The sequence below is a fragment of the Sycon ciliatum genome, chromosome 1 (genome assembly GCF_964019385.1).
Source record: "Sycon ciliatum chromosome 1, ocSycCili1.1, whole genome shotgun sequence".
Lineage (NCBI taxonomy): Eukaryota > Metazoa > Porifera > Calcarea > Leucosolenida > Sycettidae > Sycon > Sycon ciliatum.
In genome coordinates, this window is record NC_088643.1 from 62,210,428 (window position 1) to 62,225,376 (window position 14,949).

At 49.0% G+C, this 14,949-nt stretch overlaps 1 protein-coding gene across 2 annotated transcripts in view; it reads left to right on the forward strand.

The window, feature by feature from the left end:
* LOC135804759 (phospholipase D2-like) overlaps positions 1-14,949 on the forward strand; it is a 34,672-nt gene continuing 19,723 nt past the window's right edge. The window contains exons 1-12 of one of the 2 annotated variants that reach the window (XM_065318713.1): positions 1-549; positions 3,254-3,384; positions 3,972-4,079; positions 5,301-5,370; positions 5,669-5,734; positions 5,932-5,993; positions 6,519-6,647; positions 7,008-7,046; positions 12,832-12,945; positions 13,672-13,710; positions 14,019-14,129; positions 14,699-14,782. In XM_065318713.1, coding sequence (XP_065174785.1) covers positions 424-549; positions 3,254-3,384; positions 3,972-4,079; positions 5,301-5,370; positions 5,669-5,734; positions 5,932-5,993; positions 6,519-6,647; positions 7,008-7,046; positions 12,832-12,945; positions 13,672-13,710; positions 14,019-14,129; positions 14,699-14,782 — 1,079 coding nt within the window. In that variant the 5' untranslated portion in view covers positions 1-423. The remainder of the gene's footprint in view (positions 550-3,253; positions 3,385-3,971; positions 4,080-5,300; positions 5,371-5,668; positions 5,735-5,931; positions 5,994-6,518; positions 6,648-7,007; positions 7,047-12,831; positions 12,946-13,671; positions 13,711-14,018; positions 14,130-14,698; positions 14,783-14,949) is intronic. The other variant, XM_065318714.1, reaches the window with a different exon arrangement.

Consider the following 14,949-nt stretch of genomic DNA (forward strand, 5'->3'; position numbering starts at 1 on the left):
TAAATGTTGTGAATGCAAGTCCAGCGTTTGCAACATCAATCAGATCAGAGCATCGAAAACAATCTTTTATTTGTGGAACAAGGCGATCGAGTGACTCGATGTAGGATCTAGGACTAGGAGTCGGACTAGCCTAGGAGTAGGAGATCATGAAAGTGGAGATGGACAGGAGCGATGCTAGGCAGGCCTACATCATGTATATTTTGTAACGTTAGCCAACCTGCATCGTCTTCCAGCTCTCTACCTAGTACTAGTAGTAGTGTCGCTTTGCTAGAAAAGATTATCGCTGTCACTGGCCAGCTGGGTCGGGACGGCAGTGACGGCGGTTAGCGACGTTGGGGAGACGAGTGCAGGGAATCACCTCCGCCACCCGCAATACTACATGCTCAGGCCGATTCTGGGCCAGTCGTGCGAGTCGAGACTGAAATGGCAGCGTGGAGCGGGCCTGGGCCGGCGGCTGCGACGTTTGCCCGCATTGGCGAATCTACGCAAATGACACGGCGACGCTCACTGATGGTCGACGACGATAGTGCAGGTGCCTGGGTTGACGATGTGAGTGCACAATGAATTATTTGAGATCATGGTGCAGTGCGTTATCTACCCAGGCCTGGAAGCTAACAATGGGTGTGTTATACAATAATGTTACAAATACAAAACAGGACTGAGTCCATCACGATTATCTAAGCAGAGTCTGTTCGTTGCTGTTCTGCAAAACTGGTAAATCTCGATCTCACACCTATAGTACTGTCCTGGGCTATTTCAAGGATAGGTCCTTTATGTGGTTCCTGAGCTAGGACCGTTCCTGGCGTTCACGCTGGGCGCCGTAAGACCGCCCAGTCGGTTGCCGTCTTTCCTTACGTCGCGTCTCATGCATTGAGCCCCGTCGAATGTGAACTAAGCAAAAGATAGAGCGGACGAGTGTATAAAAAGTGATGGGTGAATACACATAGCAAAGGATTATAGTCACTTCTTTTACTGATACTCCAGAAGCGGCCAAACACACAACACTCCATAATGGCCTTATGCGGTCTGGGTTGCAGCCACCGCATTTCATAAAAGAATGCAGTGTCTCACTTGAAGTTGAAGTCGCTTCAATCCTACGTCAGCCAATGAGAAGCACCACTGACGCTGGCAGCAGGGTCATCCATTTTTCATGCACACATGCCAAGTGTAAGCAATGCACTATTCTGCTACGGGGCAATCCCCCCCCCCCCCCCCCCTACACATGTATAGTACATATCGGTTATAACGCGGTCGTGTAAAAGAACATACTGCCTACAAGAATGAACTCTCCTGTTTTCATAATCATAACATGGGTTTCAAGGGCACATTTATTCTTACTGAAGTACAAGCAATTTTATCGTATAGTAGAATATATCGGTCCTAAGAATGGACTTTGTATAGCGAAATGTGCCAGATTAGTACAAAGTGTATCGCCTGCAGTAATAACATCCGTCCAATCCAGTTCTGATCTGACTCGCATTGCATCACAGTGCTGCAGGTTCAACTGTTGTAGTCATGTAACTCGTGTTGCATAGCCACATGGTAAGCCTATGGGACTATGACCAGCCGCATGGTAAGCCTATGGGACTATGACCAGCCGCATGCACAGTAGCACTACGTTGCATGTTCATGTACGTACAGTACGTATCGCCTATAACTTATATGGTTGGCGGCTATAGTGATCAACTTTTCAAATTCATTTTCATTTGCCATGACTAAGTATACACAGATACCGCGTATAGTAATCATCGTCTATAGTAATCATCGTCTTGACTAGTAATCGTCTATAGTAATAATCGTCTTGACTAGTAATCGTCTATTGTAATATATCGCCTATAGTGATCAAATTCAATTTTCAAACGACCTCTACTACATTATTTTTGCATCGGTTAAAGTAATTGATGTGAAATCATGTTGTTTCGTGAGTTCTACTTGTAGTATTAGGGTGCGTTCTTAAATCCTCTCGGAAAAGTTGGAGACTCTCCAAAGCTCTCCAAGCTCTCCAAGCTTCAGAGGTGGTTGAAACTTGGAGATTCCCGCGGTTGGGATCAGCGCATGCGAACTACGACTAAAAGCCACGTGTTCATCATGAGTGTACGCATTTCCCTTTTCGCATACGCACATACATTCATCACTCAAGATCGCGGCCCCTTTGACACTTCATTTTGCTTGACATGTGCAAAATATCTCCGAATTCTTCGAGACCCGTTCTTGAGTAATCCCAGTTTCTTCGACTTCTCTTTTCTTCTTCTTCTAGAAGCTAGAGAATATAAGAATGCACCCTAAGTTGTCCAAAATACCTCCATTGTGAGGACATGCTGACGTTGTGTGTCAGGAGCCTTGGCTGCATAGGCATGATAGGGTGCATTTCTCACAGTAGGAGTAGACAGGACGTACGCTGCAACCAACTATGCAGTGTGTATGTGTACAGTGCGCTGAGTCTTTTGATACCCCACTCGCATACCCCACTCGCATACCCCACTCGCATACCCCACTCGCATACAGTACATGCAGTATCGGTCATAGTAATACATCGCTTGTAGTGATAAAATGCTCAAAATCAAACACCAACGCTATAGGCGATACTGACTGTACATCTATGTATGATGATCTTCCTGCCTCTGCGCACATGCATATGATATGTCACACTTGATTTATCGGTGTGAAAGAAATATCGGAAATAAGAATAGAAAGTTGCTTTTCAAACACCCACGCCATAACTGATACCCACTGTACATGTACGTGTGCATATTATAGACACACACACACACACACACACACACACACACACACACACACACACACACACACACACACACACACACAATTCAGTGGCGGATCCAGGGGTGAATGGGCCTCTTCCTTTTAAAAAGACTTAGCCTGAATGGGTTGCCCCAGTCGCAGTGACCGTGTGAAGTACCACCAATCCCAGTGACTGTTCAGTTGTGGTACCCGTGCAAGGTTTACCCCATACACTATGATGCAGGGCACTTCTGTACTCAATACATTTTGGGCATTGTGGAACTCAATTGTACAAGCAATATTTGGGAGCATAGTCTGATTCAGATGGTTTATGGGTTTCTTTCTCCATTGTTGCATCACCAAACTTGCAAGGTCATGGCTGGTGACAGTGGGTAGCGGAGTAGGGAAAATACCTGAACAGTCTTCGTCCAAGGCGTGTTGACAGATACCAAAGATTAAGTGAGTGTGCAATGCACATTGATGTTGGTGCTTGTGGCGTGCCTGTGAACAGCTTGTGGATGCGTTTGAGTCTCTCTGGGAAGAGGTAGAACACACAAGTGCGTTCAAGAGAAGTGTGCCGGTCAGAGTGGAGATCCCCATGGCAGAACGCGATCCATTGCACCATCCGCTTGACCCCGTGCTGTAAGCGAGTGCATGGTGTCATTGCTCCCGTGCACACCTCTGTTCTGTTCTTCTCTTCTCTTCTCTGTTCCCTATCTATCTACTTTGAAGTATCTATGTACCTCTCCATCTATCTAACTGTCACACTCACTCAGCGTCTCTCTCTCTCTCTCTCTCTCCGTCTCCCCCCCCCCCTCTCTCTCTCTCTCTCTCTCCGTCTCCCCCCCCCCCCCTCTCTCTCTCTCTCTCTCCCCCCCCTCTCTCTCTCTCTCTCTCTCTCTCTCTCTCTCTCTCTCTCTCTCTCTCTCTCTCTCTCTCTCTCTCTATCGTTATCTAACGTCATAAATCATGTGTGGGCTCTTGCATGCTTTTCTGACCGTGTTTTCTCAGTTTAGTAATCGAGTGAATGCTGGTTGCGCATATGTTGTGCATGTCTGGTGACTCACGCATGTACTGTATTTCAGCACCAAATATTAGTAGCAAGATTGGGGGGATTATAAACCGATCATTTCACTACAACGAAAATATGATCTATTCGAAATAACCTACCGTGTTCTGTGGCATACGTCTTTTACATCATCACGCAATCATCGGGTGTTGCGTTGCAGGTACACAATCAAGCTTACCCATGGTCCGTACCAGTGGGAAGTAAGACGGCGTTACAAGCACTTCATCAAGCTGGATTCGGACCTTCGCTTGCTCTGGCTCCGGTCAAAGTGAGTTGGCACGACGTGGGATGCGTTGCTGATCGGCTTTAAGATATATTTGCTGTGCATGAAACATGCATGTATTTGAAGTCAACTTTGCGTATAACGACACTCGGCGGGGCATCAGAAAATTGTCCTTATTTGCGAAGTGTCCTTATACCCGAAGTCTCGTTATAATGTATTACAGTTTGTTGAGACTTTGCTCTGGGCATGGAAATTCTGTCGTTATTCGCGAATTGTCGTTATATCCGCAATCGTTATTAGCAAAGTTGACTGTAGATGCACTTCAAACGTGTGCATATAGCAGATACATGGCATTTACTTCAAGGATCTGCTAACTGCATGCCTGTAAAGATTGTGTACCTCAGGAGAAGCGGCCTTTGTGGGCAAGTGTGTCCGAGGAATAGTTTGATACCTTCGGCAACTGTCAAATTTGTCGGCAATGCACTCATCTTATATGAAGAATGGATCCTTTTAGGGACCTATCTGTATGACAGCAGAGTGCAGTAGAATATCCCACAGCGAACCGAAACACCTCCCACCTAAATACAGTGCAGTAAAGCTACACATTCAGAACCCATGTGCTCAGTTCCAACAACAGTGAAACCTGTCTAGGCTGATCGCTCAAAAGGCCTTGCAGAAGTGGTCCCCACGTACAGGTGGTCTTCTTATCCAGGGTCGTTTGACTGGCAATACGGTGAAACCTGTATACGCCGACCACTCAAAGCCCCCCCCCCCCCCCCCCCATAGAGTGAAACCTGTCTAAGCCAACCACTGACAGCCCCCCCCCCCCATCGAGTAAAACCTGTCTACGCCGACCACTCACCCCCCCCCCCCCTTATTTGGTCCCCGTCGTGTGCAGGTGGTCCCATTATTCAGGGTCTTATCGTTCATTTGGAAGTGATACGGTACCCTTTTGTCCTGGATCATTAATTTGGTCTTCTAGGACAGGTGGTCGTCTTACTAGAGTGATCGCCGCTTGACCGGTTTTACTTGGACATCCCTTGGTCCTAGGTGTCTGAGTGGTCCCCTTATTGGTGGTGGTCATCTTGACAGGTTTTGCTGTGATTGACTTCGATCAAGTTGTGCATTCAGGCTGTGATGGGAGCACCTCCCTCAGTACAGGACAAGCTACGTGTTTGGTCCCTGGTGGTCTGTAATTTAGACATTCCACCCGATGAGTATGTTGAAGTTGCAAACTGGGGCTGTATGTGTTCCTCGTCACCACAGGTTTTCTCGGCACAGTCGTGTTCCCCTGGCGCGTCTGCCTGTGCGATTAGACCACCGCGATGCAAAGAAGGTACGGTTAGCCCGAACCAGGCCATTGATTTGTGATTGTTCTGTAGTGCCGTGTGCCGTCTTATTATGCCTTGCTACTCAGTCCAGTTGGCTCGTAAGTGGCTGGATCTAGGTATCTGTAGGCTTTGCTCTGTGTATGTGTATTGTGGAGGTGGTATGTGTGTGTGGGGGGGGGGGGGGGTGTTGAACTCTCTGCAAAGCTAAATCATTGCCTCCTTTTTTATGAGTTGGAGATCAAGCCAGCTTATTGCCACTGTATGCTAACAATTATATTTGGTGTTGACAATTTTCTGCTGTAGGAGCGGCTGCAAGAGTACCTGCAAAAAGTGCTCGAAATTGAAGTCTTCCGCAACCACCCAGCATCGGTAGGTCAACAATGACAATCTCATGTGTGTATTTACTATTTATAAATGGGGTACAATGGGGCAAAGAGAGCTCCTCCAGTAGTCTGGTAAGATGAGCGGTGATTCGACTGTTCAGAGGAAGTAACACGCTAAGTACTGTGGCAAGGTAGTGTGATCTTGTCGTGTTGGCCTTTGTGTCCTTACACACTGTTATTTAGCTCAAGTTCCTGGAGGTCAGCAAGTACTCCTTCTTTGATGATCTTGGCAAGGTCAAGGGGAAGTAAGTCTTCTAAACACTGACCTACGTGTATGTTTAAAACATGCTGGACTTTTGGAAATGCTGCTTTCGTCACATGTATCAAGGAAGCGAACGTCGATCTTGACAAGCCAGCACGTACTTCTCCCCGGTCCTAAACAAAATTAATACTTCATGTGCCGGTATGTGTTCTACAGTTTTGCCCCGGTTTTGCAGGTGATTTTGGTCTGGTAATCTCCATCAAATGTGTTCTGGTAGTCCAAGTGCGTGGGTATGTTGGCCTAGAAACCATTTAGTCAAACAGTTTGGATTAGATACCGGGGATGTGAGGAGGGATGAGATTCTTAAAAAAAAGAGGACAGGTGCTTGCCATGTTGTCAATCCAATTATCTCGATGACCTTGACGGCGGGTGTGTATACTTCCAAGTACTTGAAGTACATGTGTGTGCCTGTTTGTATGCGTCTGTGTGCCCGTGTATGCGTCTGTGTGCCCGCGTATGCGTCTGTGTGCCCGTGTATGCGTCTGTGTGCCCGTGCTGTATTGATCAGAGAGGATATAGTGCGCAAGCACGGTGGTGGCTACCGCATTGAGCTGCAGGTGTGCGGATGTGACAGCGCTGGATGCTGTGGCTTCTGCTGCTGCCCGTGTGTTAGCCAGGCGTACCGCTGGACGAAAAGGTACCGATCCGCACAGCATGTAGGTGCATGGTGTGATGTGGCGTGGTGTGGTGATATTGCAAACATTTGCTAGACTATTGATGATATCCTCAGTATGGGCTTATTCTCTGTCTGGCTGTTTGACTGTTTGTCTGCCATGCAGACATTGCATGTCTTTGTTCATTTCTCACTTTAATCATCCATCCATCCACCCACCCATTCATCCATTTATTCATCCACTCCTCCGTCAACTCCTCCATCCATGCATCCCCTCTACCCATCTATTTCATCCATCCATCCATCATCTCCTTTACCCATCTATCTCTCCACCATCCACCCATCCATCCATCCATCTGTCTCATAATTTGTACCTTTCTTCAGGTGGCTGGTGATCAAGGACAGCTTTCTGATGCTTGTGAAGTGAGTAATGGCTGAATGATTGCCAGATGGTTGATGTATATGGCATACTTCCGTATATGGTGCAGCTCCCGCACCCCGTATGCACCCGCCTAGAGCTCCTGCTTCCATATGCGCTCGTACACACTTTCCTTGGTGTTCGTACACACTTCCCTTTTGTGTTCGCACACTGCTTGGAATGTTGTTCTTCGTTTGTTGTCCTCCTTGCTAGTTGTGAATAAACTCTATCTGACACCACATGGCGCAGTGAACATTTCGTCCTGTAGTTTCCATTCTGTCCACACCAACCTAGTTTGTAGTGTCTTACCTGGCCCAGTAGCAGTGTAGCACTCCGTTGGATTTGGATTAGATTACCCTGCAGTTAGTTTGTTAGTTCGTTTTAGATAGGAGTGTTGTTCAATTTATTTCGTAGGACGTAGTCGTGTGAGCTGTCACAACGAGCATTTGTGATCAGCATGGCGAGCAGCGATCCCGCAGCACCTTCTGGTAATGGAGTGCCTGACGTCGCCACGCTCCTGCAGCTCCTGACAACTCAGGCACAGGCGTCTGCACTGCGAGATCAACAGTTTCAGACCCTGATGGAAAGGATGTCCAACCAGACCAGTACTAGTTCTACAACCCCACCCGCACCCAAGTCTGTGTCCGCAGAACGACCAGTATTGTTATCTACTGCCACAATGGCAGAATTTACCGCTTGGGAGGAGGCCTGGCGTGACTATGCGCAATGCCAATGTCTTGCCAGCCACGACCGCCATACACGTATGTCAGCGTTCCGCCAGGCCCTAGATGAGGACCTGCGCCGTTTCATCCGAGAAGGCATTATTGCCTTCCCGGAAGACGCTGACATTGCTGATGCCATCCCGGTCCTCCAGCAGTACATCCGGCGGCAGAGGAACCCGCTGCTCGACCGAATCGAATTTTACAAGAGACGGCAGCAGCGTGGGGAATCATTTGACTCCTTTTATACGGCCCTCCGTGAACTGTTTCACGCGTGTGACTTTTCTGGGTGTTCAGTATGTCATAACTGCAACCAGGCGATGTGCAACCCCTGCAAGGCAGGCCTGTTGAAATTCAACAACGACATACTACGTGACCGCATTGTGACAGGCGTATTTGAGGACGACGTGCGTCACAAGCTGCTGGCCCTCCAGAACTTGGATCTGGAGGCAACCGTGAAGCTCTGCCGTGCTGAGGAAGCAGCCTGCCAAACTTCCTCTGGCATTCCCTCCAGTGGTCACGTGCACGCAGCTAAGAAATCATCTTATAAACAGCAGAAGGCGAGCCGGCCCGCACCTGTGAAGTCTACACCAGACAAGCCCGCAGGTGACAAGTGTCCCAGCTGTGGTCGCAGTCCCCACACCAAAGGCACATGTCCTGCGAAGTCACGCAAATGTAACGGATGTCAACGTGTCGGACATTTCCAGTCCATGTGCCCGCACAAAGGCAAACCAACAGCATCCGGCAAAGTCGGCCAACTTAAGTTGCAACGTGCCTCTGTTCGACATGGTCTAGAACTCAGTGTCCACACGCAGCTCAACACAGAACCGACCGCCGAAGCCATGACATGGATTCCAGACACCGGCAGCGATGTTGACGCCATTGGGCCAGCACATCTTTCCCAGCTAGGTGGCTTCCCTGAGAACCTTGCCGTCGATTCCGACACTGTTTCAGCAGCAAACGGCACCTCTCTGGTTAGCCTGGGAAAGATTTCTGCCACGCTCTCCATTGGCTCAGCCCAGCACACCACGGTACTTCATGTGTATGAAGACCTTGATGAGGCGTTGCTGTCATGCCAATCTCTCCGTGCTCTTGGCATTCTCCCTGAGTCCTGGCCGCGGATCTCCCGTGTGAAGTCCGAACCCAGTAGTGCAGACATTGCTGATGTTAAGGCTCAGCTGATGCAAGAGTTTGCTGATGTATTCGACGACTCCCAATTGAAGCCCATGGCTGGTCCTCCCATGGAGATAAAGCTTCAATCTGACGCCACACCAACTCGTGTTAATGGTGCCCGCGCAATCCCATTCGCATTCCGAGACCAGATAAAATCTCAACTGGACGATATGGTGATCAATGGAATTATTGAGCCAGTCACTGAACCGTCAGACTGGTGCCACCCGATCGTCATCGCAGATAAGAAGTCTTCTAACGAGAAGCGCCTCACCGTTGATTTGCGTAAACTCAACGACCAAGTCTGCCGACCAACACACCCAGCTCGTACTCCGCGTGACGCCGTGACAGCTATTGGTAAAGCCCGTTTCTTCACCACACTCGACGCTCGTCATGGGTACTGGCAAATACCCCTGTCCGACGACTCGAAGCCGCTCACGACATTCATCACGCCCTGGGGTCGGTATCGCTATTGCCGCAACCCTCAAGGTCTGTCCTCAGCAGGTGACGAATTCAACTGCCGCACAGACGCAGCATTTGACCGCCTCGCTAACTTCGTCAAAGTCGTTGATGACGGCCTAGTACATGACGTCGATTTTCAAGACCACGTCACCCACGTTCGTGACGTCCTTCACCGTGCCCGTGAGCATCACATTACGCTCAGCCCACACAAGTTTGTATTCGGTGCTAGTGAAGTACAGTTCTGCGGATTCGTTATCAACGCTGATGGTTATGCCGTTGATGGTAGCAAGACATCTGCCATTCGCCAGTTCGAAGTGCCCTGCAACCGCACTGACCTCCGCTCGTTCTTCGGTTTGGTCAACCAATGCAGCGACTTCACACCACGCATTGCTGAACTAAGTGAGCCGCTTCGCCCACTCCTGAAAACCAGCAATGAGTTCGCCTGGGATCAGCAGCACACCATAGCATTCGAAGCCGTCAAAGCCATCCTGACTGAGTCACCAGTGTTAGCTTTCTTCCAGCCTGGCAAGCCTCTCCGTCTCGAGACTGATGCATCTGTGAAGAATGGCCTCGGATTTGCCCTATGGCAACAGCATGATGACCAGAAATGGCACCTCATCCAGTGTGGAAGTCGTTTCTTATCTGACGCTGAAACAAGGTACGCTGTAATCGAGCTCGAGTGCCTCGCAGTCGTCTGGGCAGTGCACAAGTGCCGCTTGTATCTATCTGGTGCACAGTTCTCACTAATCACCGACCATCGTCCGCTTGTACCGATTATCAACAGCTACACCCTTGACCAGATTGAGAACTCTCGTCTACTCCGATTGATCATGAAACTTCGTCCGTATCAAGTGAAAGCATCGTGGCGTAAGGGTTCAGAGCACGTATTCGCAGACGCCCTCTCACGACATCCTGTATCAATCCCGACTAGTGATGATGAACTTGGAGAAGATCCAGCACTGTCCTGCCGCAGTATCCGTATCTGTCTACTCCAAGGTGGTCCCCAGAGTCTCCAGTTCGCTAAGCTCCGTGCCGCAGCAGCATCTGACCCTGACTACCAGACGCTACTCGGGTATATCCAGAACGGATTTCCCTCAGCACAAAAGCAGCTGCCCGAGCCTCTTCGTGCGTATTGGAACGTGCGTGAACATTTGTCCACCGACAATGGCATAGTCCTGAAAGGTCTACGCATAGTCGTTCCAGCCTCTCTGCGTGCGTCAACGCTGATCGACCTTCACGCAGCCCACCAAGGTCTGACCCGTACCAAACGACGTGCCCGTCAGACAGTGTATTGGCCCGGAATGAACAGTGAGTTAGAAACGCTAGTCCGCAGCTGTGATGCATGCCGTGAATTTCAGCCGTCTCAGTCTGCCGAACCGCCCATTTCTGACCGCAAGCCCGCTTTGCCATTCGAAAGTGTTAGTGCTGACCTTTTCAGTTGCCAAGGCTGCGAGTATTTGGTATTCGTCGACCGCTTAACCGGATGGCCATGCATAGCCAAGCTTGGTCACTCAGCCACGTCAGCTGACGTCATCCGTCATTTCCGCAGGTGGTTCCCAGACGTAGGCGTACCACAGGTCATTTCAACGGACGGCGGTCCTCAGTTTGCGTCTCACAGATTTGCTGAATTTTGCGAGCGCTGGGGAATCCGTCATATCAAGTCGTCCCCTCACTACCCACAGTCGAACGGACATGCGGAAGCAGCCGTAAAGGCAATGAAGTACCTGGTGGAAAAGACTACCAATGACGGTAATCTAGACACCGATGCTTTCCAGCGTGGCCTTCTCGAGTGGCGCAATACTCCCGGCATTTCGGGAAAGAGTCCTGCCCAGTTACTGTATGGTCGCCCACTCGTCTCCTTCGTTCTCGCCCAATGGAGCCAGTTCGACTCCCACTGGCAAGACACCGCATCTGACATGGATGATGTTGATCGAGTAAACCAGGCTCCCAGTCAGCCTCACCGAGAGCTTCCCCACTTGTCTATCGGGACGCACGTTGACATTCAGCACCCGAAGACAAAACGGTGGTCTTCCCGCGGCGTTGTCGTGGCTATCGGTGACCACCGCGACTACTACGTCAAGCTAATGAGTGGACGCGTATATTGGCGCAACCGTCGCTACCTCCGCCCGTACCGTCCTCCTACTCCAGCTTCAACAGCCATGCCTGCATCGTCTCCCGTACCCGACGCTGCACCACAAGCAGTCCCTGTGACTCAGTCGTCGCCACAGTCAACTGTTCAGGTACCACCTCGAACAAGCCAACGTCCCCGGCGACAGAATTTCCCCTTTAACATTATTTCAACGCGTGGACAATCGTACAATTAACACTCACTCTGTTCAGTTGTTGATGTCCATTGTACCTATTCAATTGTCATTCCCATTGTTTCGCAGTTGAAAACCTTCATGTATATAATTTTTGCAATTATCCCTTTTACAAGTCTGTTGGAAGTTGCTGCTGCTCCGCGACATGTCATTTGCTACGCACATGCAATTTTCACATTATTTTTTGTTGATTAGATAAACACTTGTACGTTTTTATCTTAGGAGGGGCATGATGTATATGGCATACTTCCGTATATGGTGCAGCTCCCGCACCCCGTATGCACCCGCCTAGAGCTCCTGCTTCCATATGCGCTCGTACACACTTTCCTTGGTGTTCGTACACACTTCCCTTTTGTGTTCGCACACTGCTTGGAATGTTGTTCTTCGTTTGTTGTCCTCCTTGCTAGTTGTGAATAAACTCTATCTGACACCACAATGGTCACAGTATGGATGCTTTGAGCAGGCAGTTTTGTTGCATACACACTTAAAAAGGTATCATTGTAATACAAGTGCTCTGCACAGAATGCTGTATACGTGATAAGAAATAATCGCTCCTTTGGAAAACATATAAAACGGTGTGCGGCCTACATGTAGGTGGCTGGCTGCTTGTGAGTTGATGGGAGCAGTTTACAGTTCAACGTGGCCAATGATGATGGCCATCACTTAACGTTATGTCCATGATCGGTGAACTGTACGTATGTGTGGTCAAAACAGAAGGCCCGGCAGTGCCCAGGTCAGGAGGAACAGTCCAACAGTCTATAGTGATGGTCGGGGGCGTCGGACACGCTACGGTCACGACGGTATTGACCGTACCACTCTTTGCCCCAGCTACCCCCGAATCAATGAAAAGCACTGATTTGGGCTCTAAATTTTGAAATTTTTCAGAGAAGTCACCCCAACCCTGCGAGTAATTTTTACTTCAGGTGGATGACCGTAGCACTCTAAAATACCTTCCGACGCCCCCTGGTGATGGTTGTGTGAAGACTAGAATCTGATGCCGCTAGCTGTACACTATGGTATGTTTGCAAGCCATTGCCGGCGGCGGCATTATGCAAACTGCACGCAGTTACCTGTCTTGGGTTATGTTGCTGGTGTTTTGCCGTGATTGCGTCCAACAGACAACAGACTGGACGTGTGAGCGGTGTGATGCTCATGGACAAGGAGTTCACTGCTATGCTCCTGGCGCCGGCTGCTGGCATACGTCACGGCATTCAAATACACAACCTGTCCAGGTCAGCCAAACGCGTACCATAGGTCTACCCTCGTTAGTAGATAACCCCGGGGGTTTCAAATTGTTTGTCTTATATATACGAGTATTATCTACTATCCGGACGTGTTCGTGTGCGCTTCAGGCGCCAGGTGATTTTTGATCGTTGTCTACTATTATGAGGTTTGTCTTGTACCCAATGCCGTACTAATGAGGGTAGACCTGTCTTGTACCCAATGCCGTACTAATGAGGGTAGACCTGTCTTGTACCCAATGCCGTACTAATGAGGGTAGACCTGTCTTGTACCCAATGCCGTACTAATGAGGGTAGACCTGTACTCTGATGTTCTAAGAGCGTGTTACTGTGTGGTGATCTAGCGACCAGTGTTACCAGTGTTATTCAACCGGGTCTCTCCATATCAATACCGCGGAGCAGCTCAGTTCAGTCACGTAATGATAGGAGTGTAACCAGCCTATAGATGGCTAAGTTGTAGTTTGTTGTGATGTATTCTCCTTCCTTCAAACGTATTGATACTAGGCCAAAGTGCATGCATATTTGTTCTTATCTGCACATGGTGCAGAGTTTTCAAACTGTATGTCTATGTTGGTGTGTGTATCTCTGTCATTATGTCTATGTTGGTGTGTGTATCTCTGTCATTATGTCTATGTTAGTGTGTGTATCTCTGTCATTATGTCTATGTTGGTGTGTGTATCTCTGTCATGTCATGTCTACATTGTTTGTGCACTGCAGAGATCTTCTAATTCAGAGCTGGAGTGAAAGACAGGCACGGTGAGTCAGCGTCATGCAATGCACTGGATTGAGTGACAGTTTCCTACACTGTGTGCTGTGGTTGCTGTGGTTTCAACCAAAGACTATATAATTATTGGTAAAGCAGCCTGCCTTTTCCACTTGGGATCCATCTGTAACCAAATAGAGCTAGTTCACTTTGAATGTGTCTTGACGTTGCACGCAGGCATCGGCCTGTATTGATGGCAGGCAAGCCAGTCAACGAGTGCATTATCAGTTCACTATCTTCCCCATTACAGTCGATTCTGATTCTTCTCATCCTATTGACCACCGGCTGTTTGATCTTGCAGGGAGTGGTTCATAGCAATTGAGAAGATGCGCCGCGGCCCCGGCGACATCTGGACAAGGCAGCAGCGTTACGACTCGTTTGCACCCGTGCGGGAGAACAGCAAGGCACTCTGGTATGTCTGGGGTGAGGACTGGGGGGGGGCTGGCATGTATTGCTACATTTCTGCAGCATGCCTAGACTAGGATATCCTAGATTTCCAGGAGCACTACACATTCAGGTGAGGCCTCTCTCATTCCATGTGTGAAAGTTATACTTCAAGACGAATTTGATTTCTGTGGCGTAGCTGCACACTCATCTTTCAAACGGGATTAGAAAACAGCAGACTCATCGTGTGTTGGTGTGCTACTGCATGTGGCTGGTGCGCTACTGCATGTGGCTGGTGTGCTACTTCATGGGGCTGGTGCGCTTCGACAGTACAGTCATTGTATGCGGCATGCCACCCGGGACAGTCTGTGTCCTCCACATGCCTCTGCATGTCCATGCCCATCCTACAGTGATGGCAACTGAAATCTGACCCCAACTCGGTGCACTCACATTGCAAAGACCCAGCACGCGCGTGTAACACTACCAAAAAGAGACCGCTGGAATCGGTGCTGTACTCGAGCACAAAACAATCAGGGGTCGGATTTCATTTGCCACCACTATAGCTTTGGTTTTGTTTTCTACTGCTCTGTGTGACAGGTTTGTGGATGCAGAGGACTACTACAGTACCGTGGCCGATGCTATCAACTCAGCTCGCTATGAGATCTTTATTGCTGGATGGTGGTACGTGAAACTAGACTGCCGATCATGTTGTTAGCATTTCTTTCAGAGTACTAGCAGCTTTAATGCTAGTCTTCAATGTTTTTTTTCTTTCTTTCTTCTAGGGTTGATAAGGGAGGGACAAGGAGAATGGAGGTATAATGCAAGAGCTACAATAATGTACTGGATCT